At 49.7% G+C, this 19,804-nt stretch overlaps 3 protein-coding genes across 3 annotated transcripts in view; 1 reads left to right on the top strand and 2 right to left on the bottom strand.

Moving 5' to 3' along the window:
* Positions 1–37: 37 nt before the first annotated feature.
* Positions 38–2,567, bottom strand: RAB13 (RAB13, member RAS oncogene family). Its single transcript, XM_084303233.1, has 8 exons — positions 2,391–2,567; positions 1,117–1,177; positions 974–1,034; positions 801–878; positions 615–704; positions 460–525; positions 308–358; positions 38–209 (listed from the first exon to the last, which is right to left on the bottom strand). The coding sequence occupies exons 1-8, from the start codon at positions 2,512–2,514 to the stop codon at positions 126–128; spliced, it is 615 nt and encodes a 204-aa protein (XP_084159359.1). The 5' UTR covers positions 2,515–2,567; the 3' UTR covers positions 38–125.
* Positions 2,568–2,714: 147 nt separating this feature from the next.
* On the top strand, positions 2,715–3,828 carry RPS27 (ribosomal protein S27). The gene is made up of 4 exons (XM_084303241.1): positions 2,715–2,827; positions 3,057–3,165; positions 3,275–3,385; positions 3,606–3,828. The coding sequence occupies exons 1-4, from the start codon at positions 2,822–2,824 to the stop codon at positions 3,632–3,634; spliced, it is 255 nt and encodes an 84-aa protein (XP_084159367.1). The 5' UTR covers positions 2,715–2,821; the 3' UTR covers positions 3,635–3,828.
* Positions 3,829–4,067: 239 nt separating this feature from the next.
* NUP210L (nucleoporin 210 like) overlaps positions 4,068–19,804 on the bottom strand; it is a gene marked incomplete at its 5' end in the record, with an annotated part of 31,141 nt that continues 15,404 nt past the window's right edge. The window contains 18 exons of the mRNA XM_084303290.1: positions 4,068–4,198; positions 4,466–4,540; positions 5,154–5,258; positions 5,355–5,559; positions 10,504–10,754; positions 10,870–11,019; positions 11,406–11,532; positions 12,168–12,346; positions 13,318–13,538; positions 13,795–13,970; positions 14,604–14,778; positions 15,504–15,595; positions 15,867–16,025; positions 16,439–16,570; positions 17,475–17,555; positions 18,151–18,330; positions 18,897–18,959; positions 19,413–19,545. Of these exons, the coding sequence (XP_084159416.1) occupies positions 4,131–4,198; positions 4,466–4,540; positions 5,154–5,258; positions 5,355–5,559; positions 10,504–10,754; positions 10,870–11,019; positions 11,406–11,532; positions 12,168–12,346; positions 13,318–13,538; positions 13,795–13,970; positions 14,604–14,778; positions 15,504–15,595; positions 15,867–16,025; positions 16,439–16,570; positions 17,475–17,555; positions 18,151–18,330; positions 18,897–18,959; positions 19,413–19,545 (2,572 nt within the window). The 3' untranslated portion in view covers positions 4,068–4,130. The remainder of the gene's footprint in view (positions 4,199–4,465; positions 4,541–5,153; positions 5,259–5,354; positions 5,560–10,503; positions 10,755–10,869; positions 11,020–11,405; positions 11,533–12,167; positions 12,347–13,317; positions 13,539–13,794; positions 13,971–14,603; positions 14,779–15,503; positions 15,596–15,866; positions 16,026–16,438; positions 16,571–17,474; positions 17,556–18,150; positions 18,331–18,896; positions 18,960–19,412; positions 19,546–19,804) is intronic.

Here is a 19,804-nt window from a genome sequence, read left to right as displayed (position 1 = left end):
ACACGGAGCGGAGCCGGGGGCAAGGCACAGGCCGGGTTTATGGCACCTGGTGCGGGGTCGCCCCCGCTGCAGCCCCCCCCCAGCTCCCGGAGAGGCGCCCGCGCTGCCCCGGGGCGGTGGCGGCCCTACAGCAGCCGGCACCTGGAGCTGCCCCGCCGCTGGGCGCTGGGCTCTGGCAGCGAGCCGGCCGTGGCGGCGGTGCTCGGGACCTGCAAGAGTACGGGGAGGGGTTGGAGGGGAACACGGGGTCAGGGGGGGGCTGGAAGGGGGCGCCCCCAGCTCAGCCCCCCACCCCCAGCCCACTCACTGCTTTTCGGGTTGATTTCTGCAGGATGTCCCGCGCCAGCGTGCTGAAGGCCTATGGGGAGAGAGGGGGGGTCAGCGGGGGCTGCCCCCCGCACAGGGACCCCCCGACACCACCCCCACCATGGGGGGCAGCGGCCCCCCCGTGCCTCTCACCTCCTCCACGTTCACGCTGGACTTGGCGCTGGTCTCGAAGAAGCGGATCCCGTGCTCCTTGGCCAGCTGGAAGACGAGGGGACGCCACGTGGGAAGGGGGGACGCAGCCCCACAGCCCTGCCCCACAGCCGGGGGGGCTCGTGCCCCCACCCTACCTTCTCGGCGGCGTCCCGCTGCACTTTGCGTTTGCTCTCCATGTCGCACTTGTTGCCGATGAGGAGCCGCTCGACGCCGGCAGACGCATTCTTTGGGGGGGGGGGACAGAGAACGTGGCAGCTTCACCCACCCCCCCACCCACCCACCCCAGCCCCTTCACAGCCCCAGCCCCACCGTGCCCCCACCTCCTTGATGCTCTTCATCCAGTTCTGGATGTTCTCGAAGGATTTCTCATCCGTGATGTCGTACACCAGGATGATGCCCTGCGAGGACGGCGCGGTCAGCCCGGCAGGGACCCGACACCACTCGGGGGCTGCCCCAGCCCCCCGGGGTCCCCCCCGCGTCCCCCCCGCCGTACCACGGCCCCGCGGTAATAGGCTGTCGTGATGGTTTTGAAGCGCTCCTGCCCCGCCGTGTCCCTGCGAGGGAGCAGAGGGGGGGTGTGAGGGTGTCCTGGCGGTGCTGAGGGCCAGGGGGTGCCCCCGCGCCCCCCAAACTCACCAGACCTGCAGCTTGATCTTCTTCCCATCGATTTCCACCGTCCGGATTTTGAAGTCGATGCCTGGGAGGGGAAGGGGAGGCCGGTGGGAGCAGGGACCCGGCTGCGGGGCGAGGAGCTGCCCGGCCACAAACAGCCCCGGGGGGGGAGAGGTGGGGGCAAAACCGGGTGGGAGTGGGCAGGGGGGGGCACCCCCAAGCCCCCCAGGGTTGGGACGAGGCATTCCCGTGGGACAGCATCACAGCGCCCCGAGCACTGGGGGGCTGCCTGGCTGGGGGTTAACCCAACCCCACAGGCTGCCAGGAGCCCCCCCAGCCGGGCTGCCTCCCCCAGCCCCCCCAGCGCCCACGCTGCTGCCCCCCCGGCACTCAGCATGGTTGGTGGGTGTGGGTGCCAGAGGCCGGGAGCCGGAGTTGGTGGAGTTTGGTGGAGTTGGTGGAGTTTTTATAGAGTTTTTATGGAGTTTACGGAGTTGCTGGCGGGACGGGGCAGCTGCCGCCGGCTCAGGAAATGGCTTTGAAGGCAGGGCCGGGAGGAAGAGGAGAAGCAGGAGGAGGAGGAGGAGGAGGAGGAGAAGGGCCCCGGGTCCTGGCCTGGCGGCAGCCCCGGAACACGGCCGCCATCAGCGCCCCCCCCTCGTCATTTTCGGTGTGGGGGCGGCCGAGCCCTGCCCGCAGCGGTTCTGCCACGGACCCCCGGGGGTGGCCAGGACCCGGTCCCGGGGGGTTCCGGTGCCGTTCCCCGCAGCGGAGGCCCCGCGGAGGCCCCCCCGGGGCTCAGCCCCGCTCCCAGCTCCCGGAGGGGGGGTCCCGGGGCCGCTCCGGGATTGCAAAACGGCGCGGGCCGGATCCGAGCCGGATCGGGCGAGGCAAAGAGCGGCGGGGGGGGGCGGGGAGGGGCGGGGGGGGGGGTCCCGGTGTTGGGGGGGTGGGGGGGGAGGGGGAGGTCCGGTCCCGGTGGGGAAGTTCTGGGGGTGCGGGGGGGGGGCGGTCCCGGTGGGGGGGTTCCAGAAGGGGTCGGTCCCGGTAAGGGGGGGTGCAGGGGGGGCCGGTCCCGGTACGGGGGGGTGTAGGGGACCCGGTCCCGGTGGGGGGGGGTTTAGGGGGGCCGGTCCCGGCGGGGGGGTTCCAGAGGGGGTCGGTCCCGGTAAGGAGGTTTCAGGGGACCCGGTCCCGGTGGGGGGGCTTTAGGGGGGTCGGTCCCGTTAAGGGGGGGTGCAGGGGGCCCGGTCCCGGTGGGGGGGTTGCGGGGGGTCCCGGTGGCGGCGGGGACGCACCGATGGTGGAGATGTAGGTGCTGGTGAAGTTGTCCTCGGCGAAGCGGATGATGAGGCAGGTCTTGCCCACGCCGCTGTCTCCGATGAGCAGCAGTTTGTAGAGGTGGTCGTACGCCTTGGCCATGGCCCCCGCCCGCCGGGCCGCTCTGCCCCCCGCCCGCCACGGGGCCCGGCCCGGCCCGGAGGGGCGGGGCTAACCCACGGACACGCCCCCCATCCCGTAGCCACGCCCTCTTTGTCGCGGCGCCCCGCCCCTTCGCCAGGGAGGCGCGCCCCGCCCTTTCCAAGATGGCCGCCCCCCCGCCCGCCCCGCGACCTTCTCAAGATGGCGCCGCGCCTCGCTTCCGCCCGTGCGGGGAACCCCGCGGCGGATATAGCGGCGCTCGCTTCCGGTTTGGCCCCTTTCCGGCCGCGGCCGCCCGCACGCCACCATGCCCGTGAGTGCGCCGCGCCCCCGGGCCCGGGCCTCGCCGCCCCGCCGCGGGCTGCGGGGCCGGGACCGGGCTCCGCGGGGCTGGGGGCGGCCGGGGGAGGAGGAGGGGAGCGGGGAGGGCCGGGGGGAGCCGCGGCCGCCGCCATCTCCTCGGCGGCGGGGGCGCAAGATGGCGGCGGGGGGCGGCGGGGCCCGGTGGCGGCGGGGCTGAGCGTGGCTGTTCCCGCCCGCAGCTGGCCAAGGACCTGCTGCACCCGTCCCCCGAGGAGGAGAAGAGGAAGCACAAGAAGAAGCGCCTGGTGCAGAGCCCCAACTCCTACTTCATGGACGTCAAGTGCCCCGGTAGGGGCCTCGGGGAGCGGGCGGGGGGGGCGCGGGGCCCGGTTCCCTCCCGGTGCCGCCCCGCGCCCTAACACCGCCCCCTCCCCCCTTCCCCGTGCTCTGCCCGCAGGGTGCTACAAGATCACCACGGTGTTCAGCCACGCGCAGACCGTCGTGCTGTGTGTCGGCTGCTCCACCGTGCTGTGCCAGCCCACCGGCGGCAAGGCGAGGCTCACAGAAGGTGCGTGGGGGGCGCAGAGCCCCGGGGGGGCGGCACGTAGTGGTTTATTGCTGGGTTAAAAAACGGCTTGGGCCTTACGGGGCTTTTCTTCGGTGATAGAGGAGGAGGGAGGTGTGTTTCTGTGGTGAAATGGAGGAATTCCTGCTGAGAAGCGCAGTGTGGGTGTTGGTTTGAGGGGTTTCAGAAGCTCCCGGCTCTCACCGCTCTGCTCTGCCCCCAGGATGCTCCTTCAGGCGAAAGCAGCACTAAGCGGGGGGAGCTGGGGTGGCTGGGACACGGCGCACGGATGGCCGCGCAGCTCGCCGGGAGGAGAGGTGACCACAGAACGAGACGCCAAGGTGTGACTTGAGCATGCTGCCCGGGAAGGCCAGCCAGGAATGTGACTGTCATGCTGTCCCTGTAGCCCCGCCCATCTTGCTTCAATAAATTTTGGATAAAATACACACCAACTGGTCTGCCTTTAATGCGTTTGCTGTCTTGAGCGTTGATTTGAACTGGGACTGGTAAAGAATGGGGGTTACGAGCAGTTACAGAGCACATGAGAGGGAACGTGGCTGGTGGGCCTGCTGTTAATCCCAAAAGCTAACCTGGCCCAGCCCTCACCGTGCAGTTAAACGTCAGGAGAGCACGGGTACTTAACCTCCAAGGCTCAGATCAGCAGAAAACAGGGTGAATTAAACAATTCCTTTCATTCAGGTTGGAAACAACCCATCCCTGCTCACAGTGGGGATCTCTCTGGTAGGATTCACCTCCGCACGCTCCAGAGCCCCAGCTGAGTCCTTTCATGCTGGGAACTGCCAGGGTAGGAATATCCTGCAAAAAAGGAAACAAAGGGAGGCTGCGTTCAGAACTCCAGTGTTCCCGGTGCTTCACAGAGGAGGGGACACTCCAGACCCCTCCAAAGGCCCCGTGTTCTTGGAGCTCACCCTCAGTGGTGAATTTTGGGGGTGTTTGTGTGTAAAGTGGTGATGAACTCACCGAGCTGCACTGCGCCATGAACCCAGGATGCTAGCCTGGCATGTGTGTGGGAAATAAGACTAGAAAGTGCCAAAATAGAGGGGAAAAAAAAAACAAACTTACCTGTGTGAGGTACAGCAGTGGTAGGCATATACACAACAGGCACCGTTTGCAGCCTGGTCAGGAACGCGTTGTAGGCTGCAGAGAACCAGCACCCTGGTTAGATTCTGAGCCCCCTATGGTCAGCAGCAGGGACTTGGGCTGCCATTTCTGAACCCGTGAAGGTGGGGTCCTGCTCTAACCCCTCCCTGGGCTGCACCTGGAAGCTTTTCCTGGGCCCAGATCCCACTGCTGACTCCTGCGGGTCAGCCACTGGCTGCTTTCAAGGACAGCTGCCCCCAGTTAGGCTGTGCTCTAACTGGAGCGCGGGCTGCCTGCATTGAACTTAACAGTTTGTTTTTTCCCCCAACTCTGGCAGCTCTTCCTCAAAGTGCTGCTTCCCCCCATCCTCCTGGATTCTATCACATTACACTGCCTGCAGCTGCAGGGGCTGCAGTCACAAGTGGAAGGTTTCCTTCCTTGTTGCCTCCTGCCTCTGGCTGAGGTTCAGATCCCCAGTAACTGAAGGGAGGACTGCTCAAGACAAACAATTGCTGTCATATCTTTTCTAGAATGACTTCAGTTTCCTAAAGCTCCCGAAGAGTGCTGTGCTGTGAAAGGCAGGGATGTGGAACTGGCCCTAAATCACAGTGAGGGAAGCACACATCTCTGCTTCATCTAGGTGCAACCTCTCGAGTTACAAATCACTCACCCAGGAACATAGCAGCTGTCAGTGCTGAAACAGCAAAGAGAGTGAAGAGAAGGACGTGGTAAGAGCTCGCTAGCTGGTGATGAATTCCCACGTCTCTGCAGTGACCTGCGGTGTGAAGGACAGGGTGAGTGCCACACACGGGCAGCTCCCGGCTTGCAACAGCTTCCCAGGAGAAGCTTCCCTTCCCCTAACGGTGCTCACCGGGTGCACAGTCCCCGCCGAGAGCTCTCACTGCTACCGCTGCCCTTTGGCCGGTGAGAGCACAAGACACGGTGACGAAGGCCGGTGCTGGCATCTGCTGGAGAGAGGTGAAGTTGACCACGCTGACCACGTAGGAGACGAGCCCGGGCACGCTGAGAGAACGCTCCGGAGACATCACGGTTAGAGCAGGACAGCTGGGCCGAACCTTTGGGGACAGACAGACAGAGAGGCTTGAAGATGAGAGCCAGCAGTGTGACTAAACGCCGTGTGACTGATACACTGATGGTCTACGCAGCCATGGAACACGGAGTCACGGCCGTGTGGGTGACGCAGACCCACCCCACGCAACCCCCTGAGCACAGCACCCAGCCCGCAGTTGCTCCCCAGTGGCCCCACCGGGTTACCCCTGGGTGACCGGCGATCAGCTGGAGCTGATGGCTGGGGGGGGCACTGGCGGTAACCAGGCAGAACAGGAGGAGGTGGCAACCAATCGGAAGGGGCTGCCGGGCTCGGACGGGCCAATAGAGCCACGCGTGATCAGAGGGAACGCACCAATCAGGAGGCCGCGTTGGGCCCACGAGCCACGTGCAGCACGTGCAGCTGGGCCAGCGGCTCGGCAGTGCCCGACCCTGGGGGGCTCCGGTTCTGCACCGAACTGGGGGCCTCGATCCCTTCACATGGTGCCCCCGGTGTGACTGGGGCAGAGCAGCGCTGCACGAGCACCCAGAGGACACCCGGCTGCACGAAGCTCGCAGCCAGACCCCAGCTTTGACCCCAGGACATGGCCTGAAGGGCAGGTGAGCGGCTGGGCGTTCACCATGGGAGCCGAGCTTGCAGCAGCAGAAGAGGCTGGAGTGAAATTATTAACGCAACTGTTAATAAAAAGGGGTGTAAGATATGAGCCGTTTAAGAAAAAGCTACTATAGGAGTTTTTGCAAAAATAAGGGGTCTCCTCGACGGGCTCAGCTGTATGCGATGTAAAGATTTGGGAACAAGTGGGGGAGGCAGCACCCAGTGGGAATGTGGCTGCTGCTGAGGTTATGACTCCGAGGTGCCCAGCAGGGTGAGAACAGGCACCACAGCCACACAGGAGGAGATTTGGGGCCTGCCCCATTCCCTGCACGATGGCGACGCCAAGCCCGGGCACCATGGCGGAGGTGGAGGCTGGCAGCCCACCGGGGCAGAAGACCAGGGTCAGGATGCAGGAGGTGGCCGGAAGATTATTCATCAGACGTTTCTTTCTCCTTCCCAAATGACTGCTTTGTCAGAATAAAATGTAGAAGGAGTTCAAAAAAGGCTGGAGGAATTCCTGAATCTTAAACAATTAAAGACATCCTTAAAGGAAGATATTGTCTTAGATTATTATACTGCCAGACTTTGGTGGGCTAAAGAAAAGAACTTCAGTCTTGTGCAGCTCTCAGGATTCTATTGAATTTCTGTTGGAGAATCTCCATGACAAATGTATGACCTTAAGAGATAAAATAAAGGACCTTGGAAAAGCAATGGCTGGAATAGGAGAAACTGATTCAGAAAGAAGTGGTGACATGGATGTCTTCAGCATGGAGCAAGCCAAAGCAATCATTGAGTACTTGAATATCAGCTTATTTAAACCCTATAAATGGTATGAACATCTCTTCCACAGTCCTAGAGAATTTGTGATAAGTAATGTGTGTGTGATTGTACTTGCCCCACCTGCAGTTACCCCCTTCCCTCCTTTACTGGAAGGTGTGCCTTCAGAGAGCTGTGCATCACTGTTACTATTGCCAATAGCTGCAGAGATGGAACCCAAGGGAGCTGATCAAGGTCACCTGGAAGAACCCTGTCCAGAGGCAGAGCCCCTTGAGGCAGGTGCTGTGGCTGCTTTCACTGTTGAAGATCAGAAGTCTGCAGTGGGTGGAATCCCAAATGAAATTATTGCCAACCTTGAGGCAGAGATAAGGGAAAAGCTGCAAATGCAAGAAGAAGCTTGTACTTCGAGAACAGAAAAATTAAAAAGTCCTAAATAACCAGATAAGAAAGGATATTTTGCTAGAAGAATACACAGAAAGGAAATGTAATTTTGAGGTATTGCAGATACAATAAGGAGAAAATTTAATTAACATGTAATTACACAGCTTTTTCTGTAGTTATTCATTAATAACATGTATGTTATTTCACTTTATTTTTTTTCTAAGCTTTTAAACTAATTTCATATATTACACTTCTTTATTTCCACCATACTAAAATTGCATAAAAGAAGAGTATGTACTTATACAGTCTTCCCAGAAAGATTTCCATTTGATTTCCATGGATTTTTTTCTGGAATATGTGTAACATTTCATCTGAAAATGTATTCCCTATTCCTCTGTATGCTAACATCATTCCATATTTTGTCAGCCATTATAGAAATGTTGTCAACACAAGAGGAATCTAACTACATAATAATTGACATCAGAAGAACTTGTTTAATGTCTATGTTTCAAAATAGTTACAAATTGCTGTGTTACAGAACTCTTTGCCTTAGAAAGCATGTTAAAAACAAGTCCTGCTTTCAAGTGTAAGGGCTGGATTGCATGTTTAAGGGAATATTTAAGAAACAGAGTATTTTATTCGTTACAATTTTGTATTTGTTTCTCATTAAGTAAAATGTTAGGTTTTGTTTCACTTCACCCACATTTTTATGGTGATAATGAAAAACGTTCGCAAGCCTGACACATCCAGGCAAAAATGACAGTCACCTGAAATTGTTTGCCTAAAAGGTCTTGCATGGGTGTGCTCCCTGGGTGTGCTCAGAGCTGAGAGCACAGCCAGAAGGGGACATTGCCTGCACGTGGTTCATCAGAAAGAGCTCCCAGAATTAAAAGACAATATTCAGTAGCTGCATTTGAGTGCCAATAGCCTGGAAGTACTCTTTAAAGTACATGTCAGATGTGTGGGCACTGGACTCCTGTAAAGCAGTTGTTAGAGATGTTAAGTGGGCAGAATATTTTAGTTGGTCTCACGTGTTGAGAAAGATTCTTCCCGTTACGTGATCAGAAGTAAGCTCTACGGCAAGTCACTAAAAGTTCTCTTCATTTTCCTATCTAACATGGGCCAACAAGTTCATAAGAGCTTCCTTTCTGCTATAAAAGCCACCTATTCCAATTTGAAGGGTGAGGTAACTCATCAGGTTTATCCTAAACCATTATCCTAACTCATTGGTTTATCCTAAAAAAAATTCCTTTAAAATTTCTAAGATTCATGGTTATGTTCTGCAATGTTTTATTGCTTTGAAATATGACTATTTTGTCATGAAAACTTTCTACAATCAAAAGGACCTTTATTTTGATACATAAATTAATTTCCCAGAGCATTATGCTAATGTCACAAGTTTCCCTGGTTTTGAACTCAAAGGTGTGAACATAACTTCTGAAGAGAACTGTCTGTATGGAAGGGGAGGAGTATTTCTTATTTTTTTTTGCTGAAAACATTATTGTCAATTTAGCACTTCAGTCAAATCTGATGACTATAACATTCTTCCTAAGTTACAAAGCAGAAGAGGAATAATGATGATTTATTTATGTTAGGAACAATGCTAAAAAAAGGCTTTTGCCCGTATCTCTTCCTTCCTCTCCCGTATTTTGAGGAGTTTCTGGGAAATTTTGAAGTGCTCTGAAGATGAGAAGTTGTATGTGAACACCAAGTATTACTTCAATGATTTGTGAGCAGTCGCTCTTAGTACATAAGAGAAATCCAAGGTGGAGTTCAAATCCCACAAACCATACTTGTAGCTCTCTTCCTGCTGAATAATATTTGTAGCTATCTTCCTGCTGAAATAATGCTACCAATAAAAACAGCCCCAGGGACTTCTTATTTTTTTGAAATGAGCGGGAGGATAGTTAAGGAGAATAAAGTGAAGGTGGGAAGATGAGCAAAAGGTGGACATGACATCTGTCCAAGCAGTCAGAGTACATGCTCTGACACAGCACATGAACATCAAATTGAAGAATCCTTTCATGTCTTCAGAATGTTAATATGAAATGCAGAACGTCATGCTTTGGGTGGATGGGTAGGAACAAAATATGGTGCATTAAGAACAGTCTCCAGCCTGTATTCCTGGCTTTTCTGTTGGTTTAGATCAGGCTTGCTGTTTTTAAAGTCTCCCATGTCATGCTGAGTTACCGCTATGGTTGTCTCTAAAAATAATTATACCGTCATTTCTGGGACCTACAGTTGAGGCTTTGGCATAATAATCTTTGATTTTTTGTTTCACTACTGATGTGACACAGTTCTTAATGGGTTCCACCCTACAAAGCTTTCAATTTAAATCAGGCAGATGTAGAAAAGAAGAAGGATGTTACATTCTGCCTTGTCTCCCAGACAAGCAAGGATTTTCCAGGGGAAAAGGGATAGAAAAAACACTATAGTTTTTCCTGTGTAAGGTGTAGTATTGATGAGTATTGATGCTTTTTAGCGTCTGCATGGTAAAATCCTCGTGTCCTCTAGAATTTTGTAATGAGATCGTGAACAGCTAGTAATTATCCTCTACCAAAAGAAAAGCTTTTCAAGCAGTGCCTTCCTGCACGGCACTGCTGGAGGATGAAAGTTTATAAAAGATGGAAAACAGCTTTCCTAAGAAGAAGCTGACTGGAAAAGATGGAAAAGGGGTGCTTATTTTGCTCATTGCGTTTGCTACAATTATAATAGTTGCACCATGCCTGTTGCAATGTTTGCAAAAAATGATTAATTGCTCGATGCGCACGATTTGGCTTGTAGAAACAAAAAAAAGGGGGAACGCTCCGGAGGCATCATGCTTAGAGCCAGAAAACTGGGCTGAACCTTTTGGGACAGACAGACAGAGATGCTTGAAGATGAAAGGGAGCAGGGCTCCTGAATGCTGTGTGACTGCACATACTGACGTTCTACGCAGTCATGGAACAGGGAGTGACGGTCGTGTGGGTGATCTTTGTTGCCTCACTTCTCTACACGGCTGTCAGATGGAGGCAAAATGCAGAATCACCCCATACAACCAGTCTCCAGTTCTCGACTATCTTGGAGTCCATGTTGTCATTCCCTTCAATTGCTCAGAAGGAACTTGGTATATTCAAGCCCACATTTCTCCCAACACCCTTGTAGAGGGGTTTATTTCCCTTCCCAGCAATGGGGACAAAAAAAGAAGCATTTCACGTACCTCCAGCTTCTCTAATACTTTTTCAACTCCCAGCACTTGTAGCACACCAGTTAGCTGTGTGATACTAAAAACCAATTCTGACTGGTAAAGGTAGAAGGCAGGGAGGAAAGGAACAAGGATTCGTTGCGCATCCCCCTTCCTCTGGTCACTGCTGTGAGAAACGGTCACGTATACAGAAGCATCAGCCAAGCTCAGAGCCAGGAGGACTTCATTGGGCTGGGGTTTAGCTGTGATCACACAGGCATAAAGACCTAAATTCAAGACAGGATTCAGAACAGAATAAACAAATCAGAGCTTGCGTTTGAAATGGAAAAAATATCACCAGAATGAAACCCAAAGCACGAAGAGGTAAAAGGTCACGCCTACCTTTTTGGATGTTGAATCCTGACTGCACAAGGAAGACCTCCCCAGCCGAAACGTCCAGCACGGTGTTGCTGAACCCAACTCCACATGTCAAGTAAGACTCCGGCAGAAGCCGATTTGTGATCGCGCTGAGCTGAGTCGGGCTGCAGGGGCCTAAGGGAGAAGAGCAGAAACAAGTCAGTGAGCTTCTTTCCAGTGCATGACCCTTCAGCAAAACAAGACACAACGCTCCCTAACGCACTGAGCGGCCTGGCTGTCAGCCTGTGGTTGTCATTCACGTTTCCTAAGCAGAAACTTATTTCCCACCAGTAGCCCATAGTCTTGTACCTACTGTGGGCGGGTTGTGGTTCATGCAATTTGGTGTTTCAAAGACCAAAAATCCACTGTTTTGCTAAAGCACGTAGATGACTAAAATAAATTGTGATTCAGTTCCTACTGCTATGGACTAAGAACATGTTCATGTCCATAGTGTAAACATTTTATTGCAGAAAAGGTCAGCATGAACCAGGAAAGAGGAATTTACAAACACGGGTCTTTACCTCTGAGGGTTTCTCTTCCACTGCTTGTGGTGACGGGAACGTGGAATGCAGAAGAATCAGGAGCATTTGTTAAATAGTTTTTTTGACCAATCTGGAAACTTAGATTTGAAGAACCGTTGACAACTACCTGTAATATTAAGAAAAGTGCACTGCTGTGCCCAAAACATTGATTCATACAGACGGCAGGGAAATTTACTGCTTCATTTTTCTTCTGCTATTCTACAAAACTTGCTTAACTGGATAATTGTCATTAAAGCTTAGTCTCATTTACACTAACAGGAGTGCTGTAAAACACCTTTAATGTGAATGAGAACCAAGCCCTCCCTGTTTTGTTTTGAACTGGCCTTTCACTTGCAAACATTTTTTGTTCACACCTAGGAACTGAGCTGCAAGCCACCAGCAGGCAGCCGGCAAGTCAGAGTAAAGGCTCTGCACCCCTCTGCTGTGAGGGTTTCAATCCCTGTGCTAACACCGCCTACCTACGTATGGACTGAGCGTTCTGAGAAGCAAAGCATTCAGAGAGAAAAGCTGACATTGGTTTTCTTTTGTGGAGTCACCATCCCTGGAAGTCTTTAAAAGACGTTTAGATGTAGAGCTTAGAGATATGGTTTAGTGGGGACTGTTAGCATTAGGTCAGAGGTTGGACTCGATGATCTTGAGGTCTCTTCCAACCTAGAAATGCTGTGATTCTGTGATAAATAAATATCCAGTCCTGGTACACAGTGGCAAGCTGGTCTTCTCCCCTCGTGCTGTGACAAATACCTCTCTGTATGTTTTCCCTGTGCCTGGGATATCGTGGTAGATCGTAGCTGTTCCTGTGTTCCTCACTAACGCTGCTCCGCTCACGCTGTCTACGTCCAGCATATCACTGGGGGAAATACGCCACATCCCTGAGGCACCTATAAACGAGGTACAAGCTGGGATCTGCTGAATGGTGTCCACTGAAAAGGGTGGGAGACCACCGAGGGGCCTCCGATGAGGAGGATTCATTTAACACCCTGGCAATAAACATCACGTATCTTTTCCCATGCATGATTAGAGAGTTCCTATAGCATGCTGAAACACACAGGTCTTCTCTTTTTAGGCCTCCTACAATGAATCTTCCTGAATGTTAACATATCCCGGGTGAAGCCCTTCCCTGCATTTCCCAGGGAAATACACTGAAATAGCATCTGCTTATTCTCCAGGACAGAGAGCTCATAAATCATATTTACTCGAGTAAATTGGGACCATAAACCAGAAGGTTAATTTTGGGGTTCAGCAAGTAAAGAGAATGCTCAACTGAGATTGCACAGAATGGGGAGAACATTTTTTGCATTCCCTGGGAGGCCCCCCGGTTACCTTTTATTCTAAAAATGCTATCAAAGACTTAATTTACCATGTAGCTCTGATTAGTCAGTAATAAAACTGTAGAGGCAGGACTCTCACTCCATTATGCACGGAGTCTTTTAATGCAGTTAAGGAATGCTTTGTTTAAGTACCAGTAAATTCCCCTGAGCAGCCTGTCCTCTTGAATAGCAATGAAACAGCCGCTCTGAAGTTGGGGAAAATGAGGGAAAAATACTCTTTTTGTCTCAGTGTAAAAGACATTAAAATTGGGCCCGCACTTGAACTCTGAAAAGGTAACAAAGTGAGCCTTCCTATGAATAGGAGTCACGGAGGCATGGAGCCTAAGGCTCAGGAATTCCTGTGCACGTGGACACCTGCTACCATCCCAGAGCACCAGCTCCATTCCCATTCTCAGGCGAGGCACCCCATCCTGAAACAGTTTTGAGGTTTCACAATTTTTAGAGTTCTCCCATGAAAACACAGTCAGCCTGGTTTTGCTCAGCTTCTGAAATCGACTGAGACCACATGACAAGTCGCCCTGCTTAACAGCCCGGTCAGAGGCTACAGAAAAACGCGTACAAACCTTCTTGGTTTACAAGGGGTGAGCTGAAACAGATTACATCTCCTACTGCCACAGCCTTTGAGAGATCTGGCTTGATGGCGGGTTCCACAGGCACTGGGATGTAGTCAGCCACGCCTGGGTGCCTCTCGTCCTGCACAGTCAAGAGCGTCATTCCTCTGTTCACAGCCTGAGCATTGTATGTGTGATTCTTATTTGCAGGTCTAATGAGTAGCAAGTCATCTCTGAAAAGAAAGATTTCCTAAGCAAGGGGAAAGTGATAAATTACATCCATCTTAAGCTGCATGTTTCCGGTATGGAAACCCACAGGTTACTGCAGTATCAGTGACTCAGTGAAACAGCTCCCAGTTTTGGACAGCTGTTTTCAAATGGATGTCAGGTTTAAGATGAAACTTGACATTTCTGTTATTTTTTGCGATATAAGAGAGGTCATCTGAGTTCTCGTGTCCCTACCACGTGCCAGTGCTCTCAAGGCTGTACCTGTTCACAGATAAGTGCAGCTGGGCGTTCTGGGCATGGAACTTCTCCCCAATGCTGTTGTAGAACTCAACTGTAATGGTAAAAGACATCCCCAGGGGAAATGTAGCCAAGGGCATGCCACCAGCTGTGTAGATTTTGGGACTAATGTTTATCCTTAAATAGGAAATGGGTGCAACCTGGAAAAAAATTGAAGTCAAGCTAAGTCTTGGTATTTGTCCCTTGGAGAGTCCTTCGTAGCTTACTGTTTGCTGTCACAGTACTTTTTCAACAGGTAATGTGATTGCCTGCGGCACAGCACACTCCCTTTCTGTCTTACTCTTCTATGACTGCTCCTGACTCAGAGGGATGACAGCCATCTCCTCAGCCAGAGCATCATTTTCTGAAGCTCTTGGATTTGTCTTGGAAAAGTCCTGTCAAAGGACCTACAGTTGCTCCCAAACTGATAAAGCACACAATGGATTTATGTCAAGCAGGTTGGTATAGCTTCAAATAAACGTAAGGAAGCTGCAAACAAAACATTTTATACTGCTGTGAGGCTTTCCATACAACAAATAATTCTTCAGTGTGAGATATATTAATAACTTTTTCCATTCTACAGACTGGTATACTAAGATTTGAGTAAGAACCCTGACCCATTTACAGGGTTGAAAATTCAATCTTTCCTTTTACACCTAAGACACAATGGCACTGATGAAAAGAATCACAAAACACAATCTCTCTCCATCAATTTGTTTTCAGTGGATTGAGAAATAAAGCGCTGCTACTAGTTGCTTCCATACAAAAACTCTGGTTTATGCCTGAAATCTTACCTGGATGCCCGTTATGATTGTCTGATTGACTCCAAAGAGCTCTAGAGAAGTCACTTCCAACACTGCAATGCCTGTGATGGGTCCAGCTCTCAGGACACCTTGGTCATGCTCCTCAAGGACAGAAGAGTTGGGGTGACACTGCAAGATCTGAAAGCTCACAAATGCAGCCCCTTCCCTTAGCCAAGAACAAAAGTGAAAAAGGACTGTTAGACTTGGATAGGCTGGGAGTTTGTTTCACTAAAACAACAAGAAACATATCTAAGTTCTTCTAGTTCAATATCACACTAAATTACTGACTGGCAGGTTCAACAATAGCAGGAGATCGGGGACGGCATTAAATGTGCACTTCAGCTTCGTGTTGACAGCCTGAGCACCACGAAGGCGCGTTACTCTGGAAGAGATTTGTCTGACTGCGTGTAAGGGGGAGATGCAGCCCTGCTCTGCAGTCACTCCAAAATACATCTGCAGGCTGTGGAGTAACCCAGAAGCCTCCAGAAACATACAGTGTAAACCTATCAGCAAAAACCAAAAATCTGTATAAGCAGACACTGCCTGAGCCCCAAGATCTGTTTTTGTAGGTACACAGGAGTTCATTTTCTCAGATTAATCACGTTGCCCTATCTGTCAATGCCAGTGGGGAATGTTTCACCCTTACAGCGCTATCCCTTTAAAACCTGACTTCCATTTTCTGCTCTGTGGTGAACTGCACTTAATACAGTCTTTTTAGACAGTAACTTGAAACTGAGCATGCCTCAAATTCTCATTCTTGCAGCAGGAAGTACGCAAATCTCTGCTGAATATCTTGGGACGGGAAAAATAAGCTAACAGGCAGTTTTATGCACTGAAAGGAGTGAAATATGTTGTAAGCTGTCTCTACAGCCTGGATTTTCCTTTGTCTACCTGTTTGTGTACAGCTTGAGTTGAGAATTCGTGGACATTAAAATTTGCTCAGTGGAAAACGAGGGAGAGAATAGCGACAGCTTATCAAATACCTACAGGCAGAACAAAAAGAAATTATTAAATAGAGCTGTTGTTTTTTAAAATGGATTAATGACAGCTGGAAGTTAACAGTGAAGGAAAACCACTATTGGTCATCAGAAAAAAACAAACAAAAGGAAGTGTAAACCTCTCTGTGCAGCTACGCCCAATGTGTACACCCCAAAGGAACCTTTTATTGATGCATCTGTTCATGCATACTGCCCACAGGTTTCTTCCTCTCAAAATACACCTACTTCTACAACAAGCTGCACCAGCAACACTTACCAGGATTTGCACTTCATCTGATAGTTCAGTCACGTTTCCTTCAAACTGCCCAGCAGATGCATTCAGACACCGCACCATCACCTTAATACTGGTTCTACCTGCTGATTTTGTGTGCACAACCATGGCAACATTATTGTCTGACTGGAGCTGGATGGAAACCTGTTAGAGAGAGGGCACAGATGTCAACACGTATCAGCCAGTCTTTAGACTAAAGGGCTAGTTTTAGTACGGAGATTACAAACTGAAAAAGGAGATGTGTAAAAACAGAAAAGATTGCTTTTCTTTTAGATTCTGTTCCTAATGACAAGATCTCTTATCACAGATGCGATTTCAACTGTTCAGACTTAGCTGCTTTTCATAGGACATACAGAAGTTTCTAATGGCACAGCCTCAACCAGCTCAATCTGGACCACACATATGTAATAAGTAAAATAAATAAAAAAAAAAAAAAAACAAATTACAGTGACATTACTACAAGTTCAAAAGTTGTACGTGAAATGTTCTGAAAAATCTTCCGATGCATTCAGCAACAGCACCGGATCTTAAACCCATTCTTGTGGCTTTCTCCATACCTTTGTGTGTCGAGGAAGAAGGTCTAGAACATCTCTTTTGCTCACTGACCACTGAAATCTCAGTTCTGGGTTAGCATTACTGAAGGAAAATGGAGTCAGCATGTTGTTAAGCCCCACAACAAAGACTGGCATCTGGAAAGGAAGAATACTGTCACCATAGAAATGTGAGGTCAGCTATGCCATTAGAAATTGAACACAACCCCCTAAAATTGGGAATGGAAGGGGAATCATGTATGACACACACACCAGGAATTTATTATCAGTAGTATATTCTCTGCAGTCCTTTAAAATACAACACAAGCCCTCCGGTCCCTTGCTTAAAACACTAACCTCAATGAAAAGATCACACCCTCTTCCCACCAAGAATCTGCTGAATATATATTTCAAGATCTGAAACCAGCCCTTGTATCTCCAGGGAAACAGGGGGGGGGGGCAAGCTGCCTCTAAACAACGTTTTCTATCTGAACATATCCAGATATTCCGTAGCAGCTAAGAAATTCACTTTTTGAAAATGCATTCCTTACTGACTGCCAAAATCTCCCTTCAGAATCTTTCTCATTCATTTTTAAAGCACCCAAGGCACGTGACAACCCTCCACATTTCTGAAAAAGGAATTTCAGAAAGTACATACCCTGCATTTGTGAGCTAAAACACAACTAAAACCACTCCTTCAGGCATCTGTGACTCGGCACTCTAAGCTCCTCCTCACTAGCCCCATGGTACAGCTCTGTTGACCTCACACACAGTTGTTTCCCAGATCATAACTTCGGTTAAGTGCTGATTACAAGACTTGAATTCCTTGCAGTAGGTAAACAACCAGCCCAAACATCCGGACAAAGCTGTTGCTTCTCTTTAATCTAGTTGTGCTACTTTTCTTTAGCACATTAGGCTTACCAAACTAGAACACTGACATTCTTTTTATTGATTCCTGCACTCAAATCAACACCTACCTCAGGGTTTAGACCTACCTATTAGGATAAGAATCCCCCTCAACTTTTGGCCACCAGAAGTTTCCAGTATCAGCTACAATACGTACCTCGGTGCCTGTTATAAGTCTTGTAGCAGGTACGTGAATTCTCACTGCTTTTAACTGAACTACTTCTAATTCCACTTGATCCTGCAAAAGAAAACAACAATTAAGCTTTGAGACATCAAACTGAACTGAGCAGCCTGCAAGTGGCCTGTAGCTTGACTTCTGAAACAAACTGCCCATATCTGGTTAAGGGCTTAACTTCTTTGCCAGGCAGGGAAGGTTCAGCTCGCACGTCTCACAGAGCCTCCAAGTGGGCAGTAAGATCGCCATGCTGCCTCGTCATCTACAGAAACTGTCAACTCTCCAGTGGTGGTAACTGCTGACAACACCGACACATTAAGATGTCTTTTAAAGATCTTTGACTCCTGTTGGCTTGTCTCATGGACTGAACAGCGCCTTTAACGATATCCCACTGGGGGCGCCAGAAAGCAAAAAAAAAAAAAATGCCCGGAGAAAGCTTCCCATCCAACTTGTGGTGGCCTCATCTCTTGTTTGCAATAGGAAAGAAGTTAGCCACTTCCTTTTACTGCCACACTACAAATATTAGTGGAAGTTTTTTCCAAGGTCAGATTTTCCATATCAGAGCAACCAAGGTAATTAAAACGCCTGAGAAACCATTACCATTCTTTCTAAGAAAAAGGTAAAGGAAGAAAGACTGAAGAATATAATGGAAAGACACCTGTGAAAAAACAGCAACTCCTCCTGTGTCTTCACTAACCACCCGAATAGCGCCCTGTATCGTGGTTGTTCCTACTGTCCTTGCTGTGACTTGTCCAAGCTGGTTAACCTCAGCAACAGAGGAGTTAGTGACAGAGAAGTGGATGCTGGACTGCGGCTGGGGACCACCTTCTGACATCACCTGAAGTGTATTTAAATAATACACAAGATGTTCACTGAGAAAACAAACACATGCTAATTCTCTAAACCACAGCATCTAGACTCACTAACTTCTGTCTCTAGTTGCCTGTTCTTTGCCCCCCCACCTGAACATGCCACTTCACTTCAAACTATCAGCGTTCCACGTGGAAACCCACCTTCATATGCCCTTTAGGCTGGCCAAGCGGACCAGTCACAGAAGTGACCAAGCTTCAGGACCATGCTTGCTGTGCCTGCAGCGACTCAGCTCTCCTGCTTCAGGACACACATGCCAGAAGCAGCTAGCTGGATCAATGAAGCTCATTATAAAAGCCAACACAGAAGGGCTCTAGAATTTACTGTCTACCTTGATCCACTTAACTGCTGATAAAGAGAGGTCTGGCCACCACTGGATTACCACAAGCCAGGATTTGGGAATAAGACTGGTAATAGGATTCAGAGCCTTTACTCCTAGTTTAATCAAGCTCTTTTCACCAACATTAAGCGCACCAATACTGAGGGGGAAAGGAAGCAAAAAATTATCGTTTGCTCAGAAGAAATAATACTCACTTGCACCATGTTGTGTGGAATAAGAGTAATTTTCTTTGGAATCAGTTTAAATGGAGGGAAGACCTGGTATAAGGGAAGAACATTCTACTTTAAAATGTTCTACATTTTGTTTGTTTGTTTTTGTGGGGAAAAAAACACGTTACTAGACAGAATACTAGGACTGTTAGTGTTGAATTATCACATGAGCATGTCTAAGTAGATCTTAGGACATCCTCCTGAGAAATGTATTATCGTGTACAGAGATTTCTAGTAAGGGAAGTGGATTCTGCCTTCTGAATAAAGGGGCTAGGAGAACAACAGACACTGCCAAAATACAGAAATGGTACCAGTGATTACTAATGAGATTTATAAGGATCCTTTTTTACCAGAATTTAAGAGTCAGAGAACATCAAGGCTTTAGAACATCATCATACAAGCAGGCTTTTTTTTTTTTTTCTAAAGAAATTTGAATACAAGGATTCTACAGTGGGTCAGAAACACTCAAAGTGAGCAGACTTAAAAGCTGTGCTTTCTTACCTCAACTTTCCAAGGAGCAGAAGTAATTCTTCTTCCCATCTTGTCCCAGGCTGTAGCTACCAAAGTAGTCTGGCCTACAGCAACAGCCTGAAGTACATGCAGTTCAGAATATTCTCCCACTTCTTCCATTTGCCTATGAAGACACTTTAGCATGACTTCTCTTTTCATTTCCTGTATTATAACTAAGAGGTAACTCAGGCAGGAACAGAGTGTGACTACTATAATATAGAGGTTTTTACTTTGAGTTATCCATAGTCATAGAGACAGGATGCATAGAGCTCTGAGTGGCAAAACACTACACAATAAATACAGTAAATGTGCAGGAATCAATTCCTCCATAAAAAGAAAAGTTTATATTCAGAGCTACCAGGTGTAAAGTAACGCAGAGATAT

The sequence above is a fragment of the Netta rufina genome, assembly GCF_964035555.1.
Source record: "Netta rufina genome assembly, chromosome: 29".
NCBI classification, from domain to species: Eukaryota; Metazoa; Chordata; class Aves; order Anseriformes; family Anatidae; genus Netta; species Netta rufina.
The sequence above is the reverse complement of the archived record's forward strand: the minus strand, read 5'-3'. Positions and strand labels throughout refer to the sequence as shown.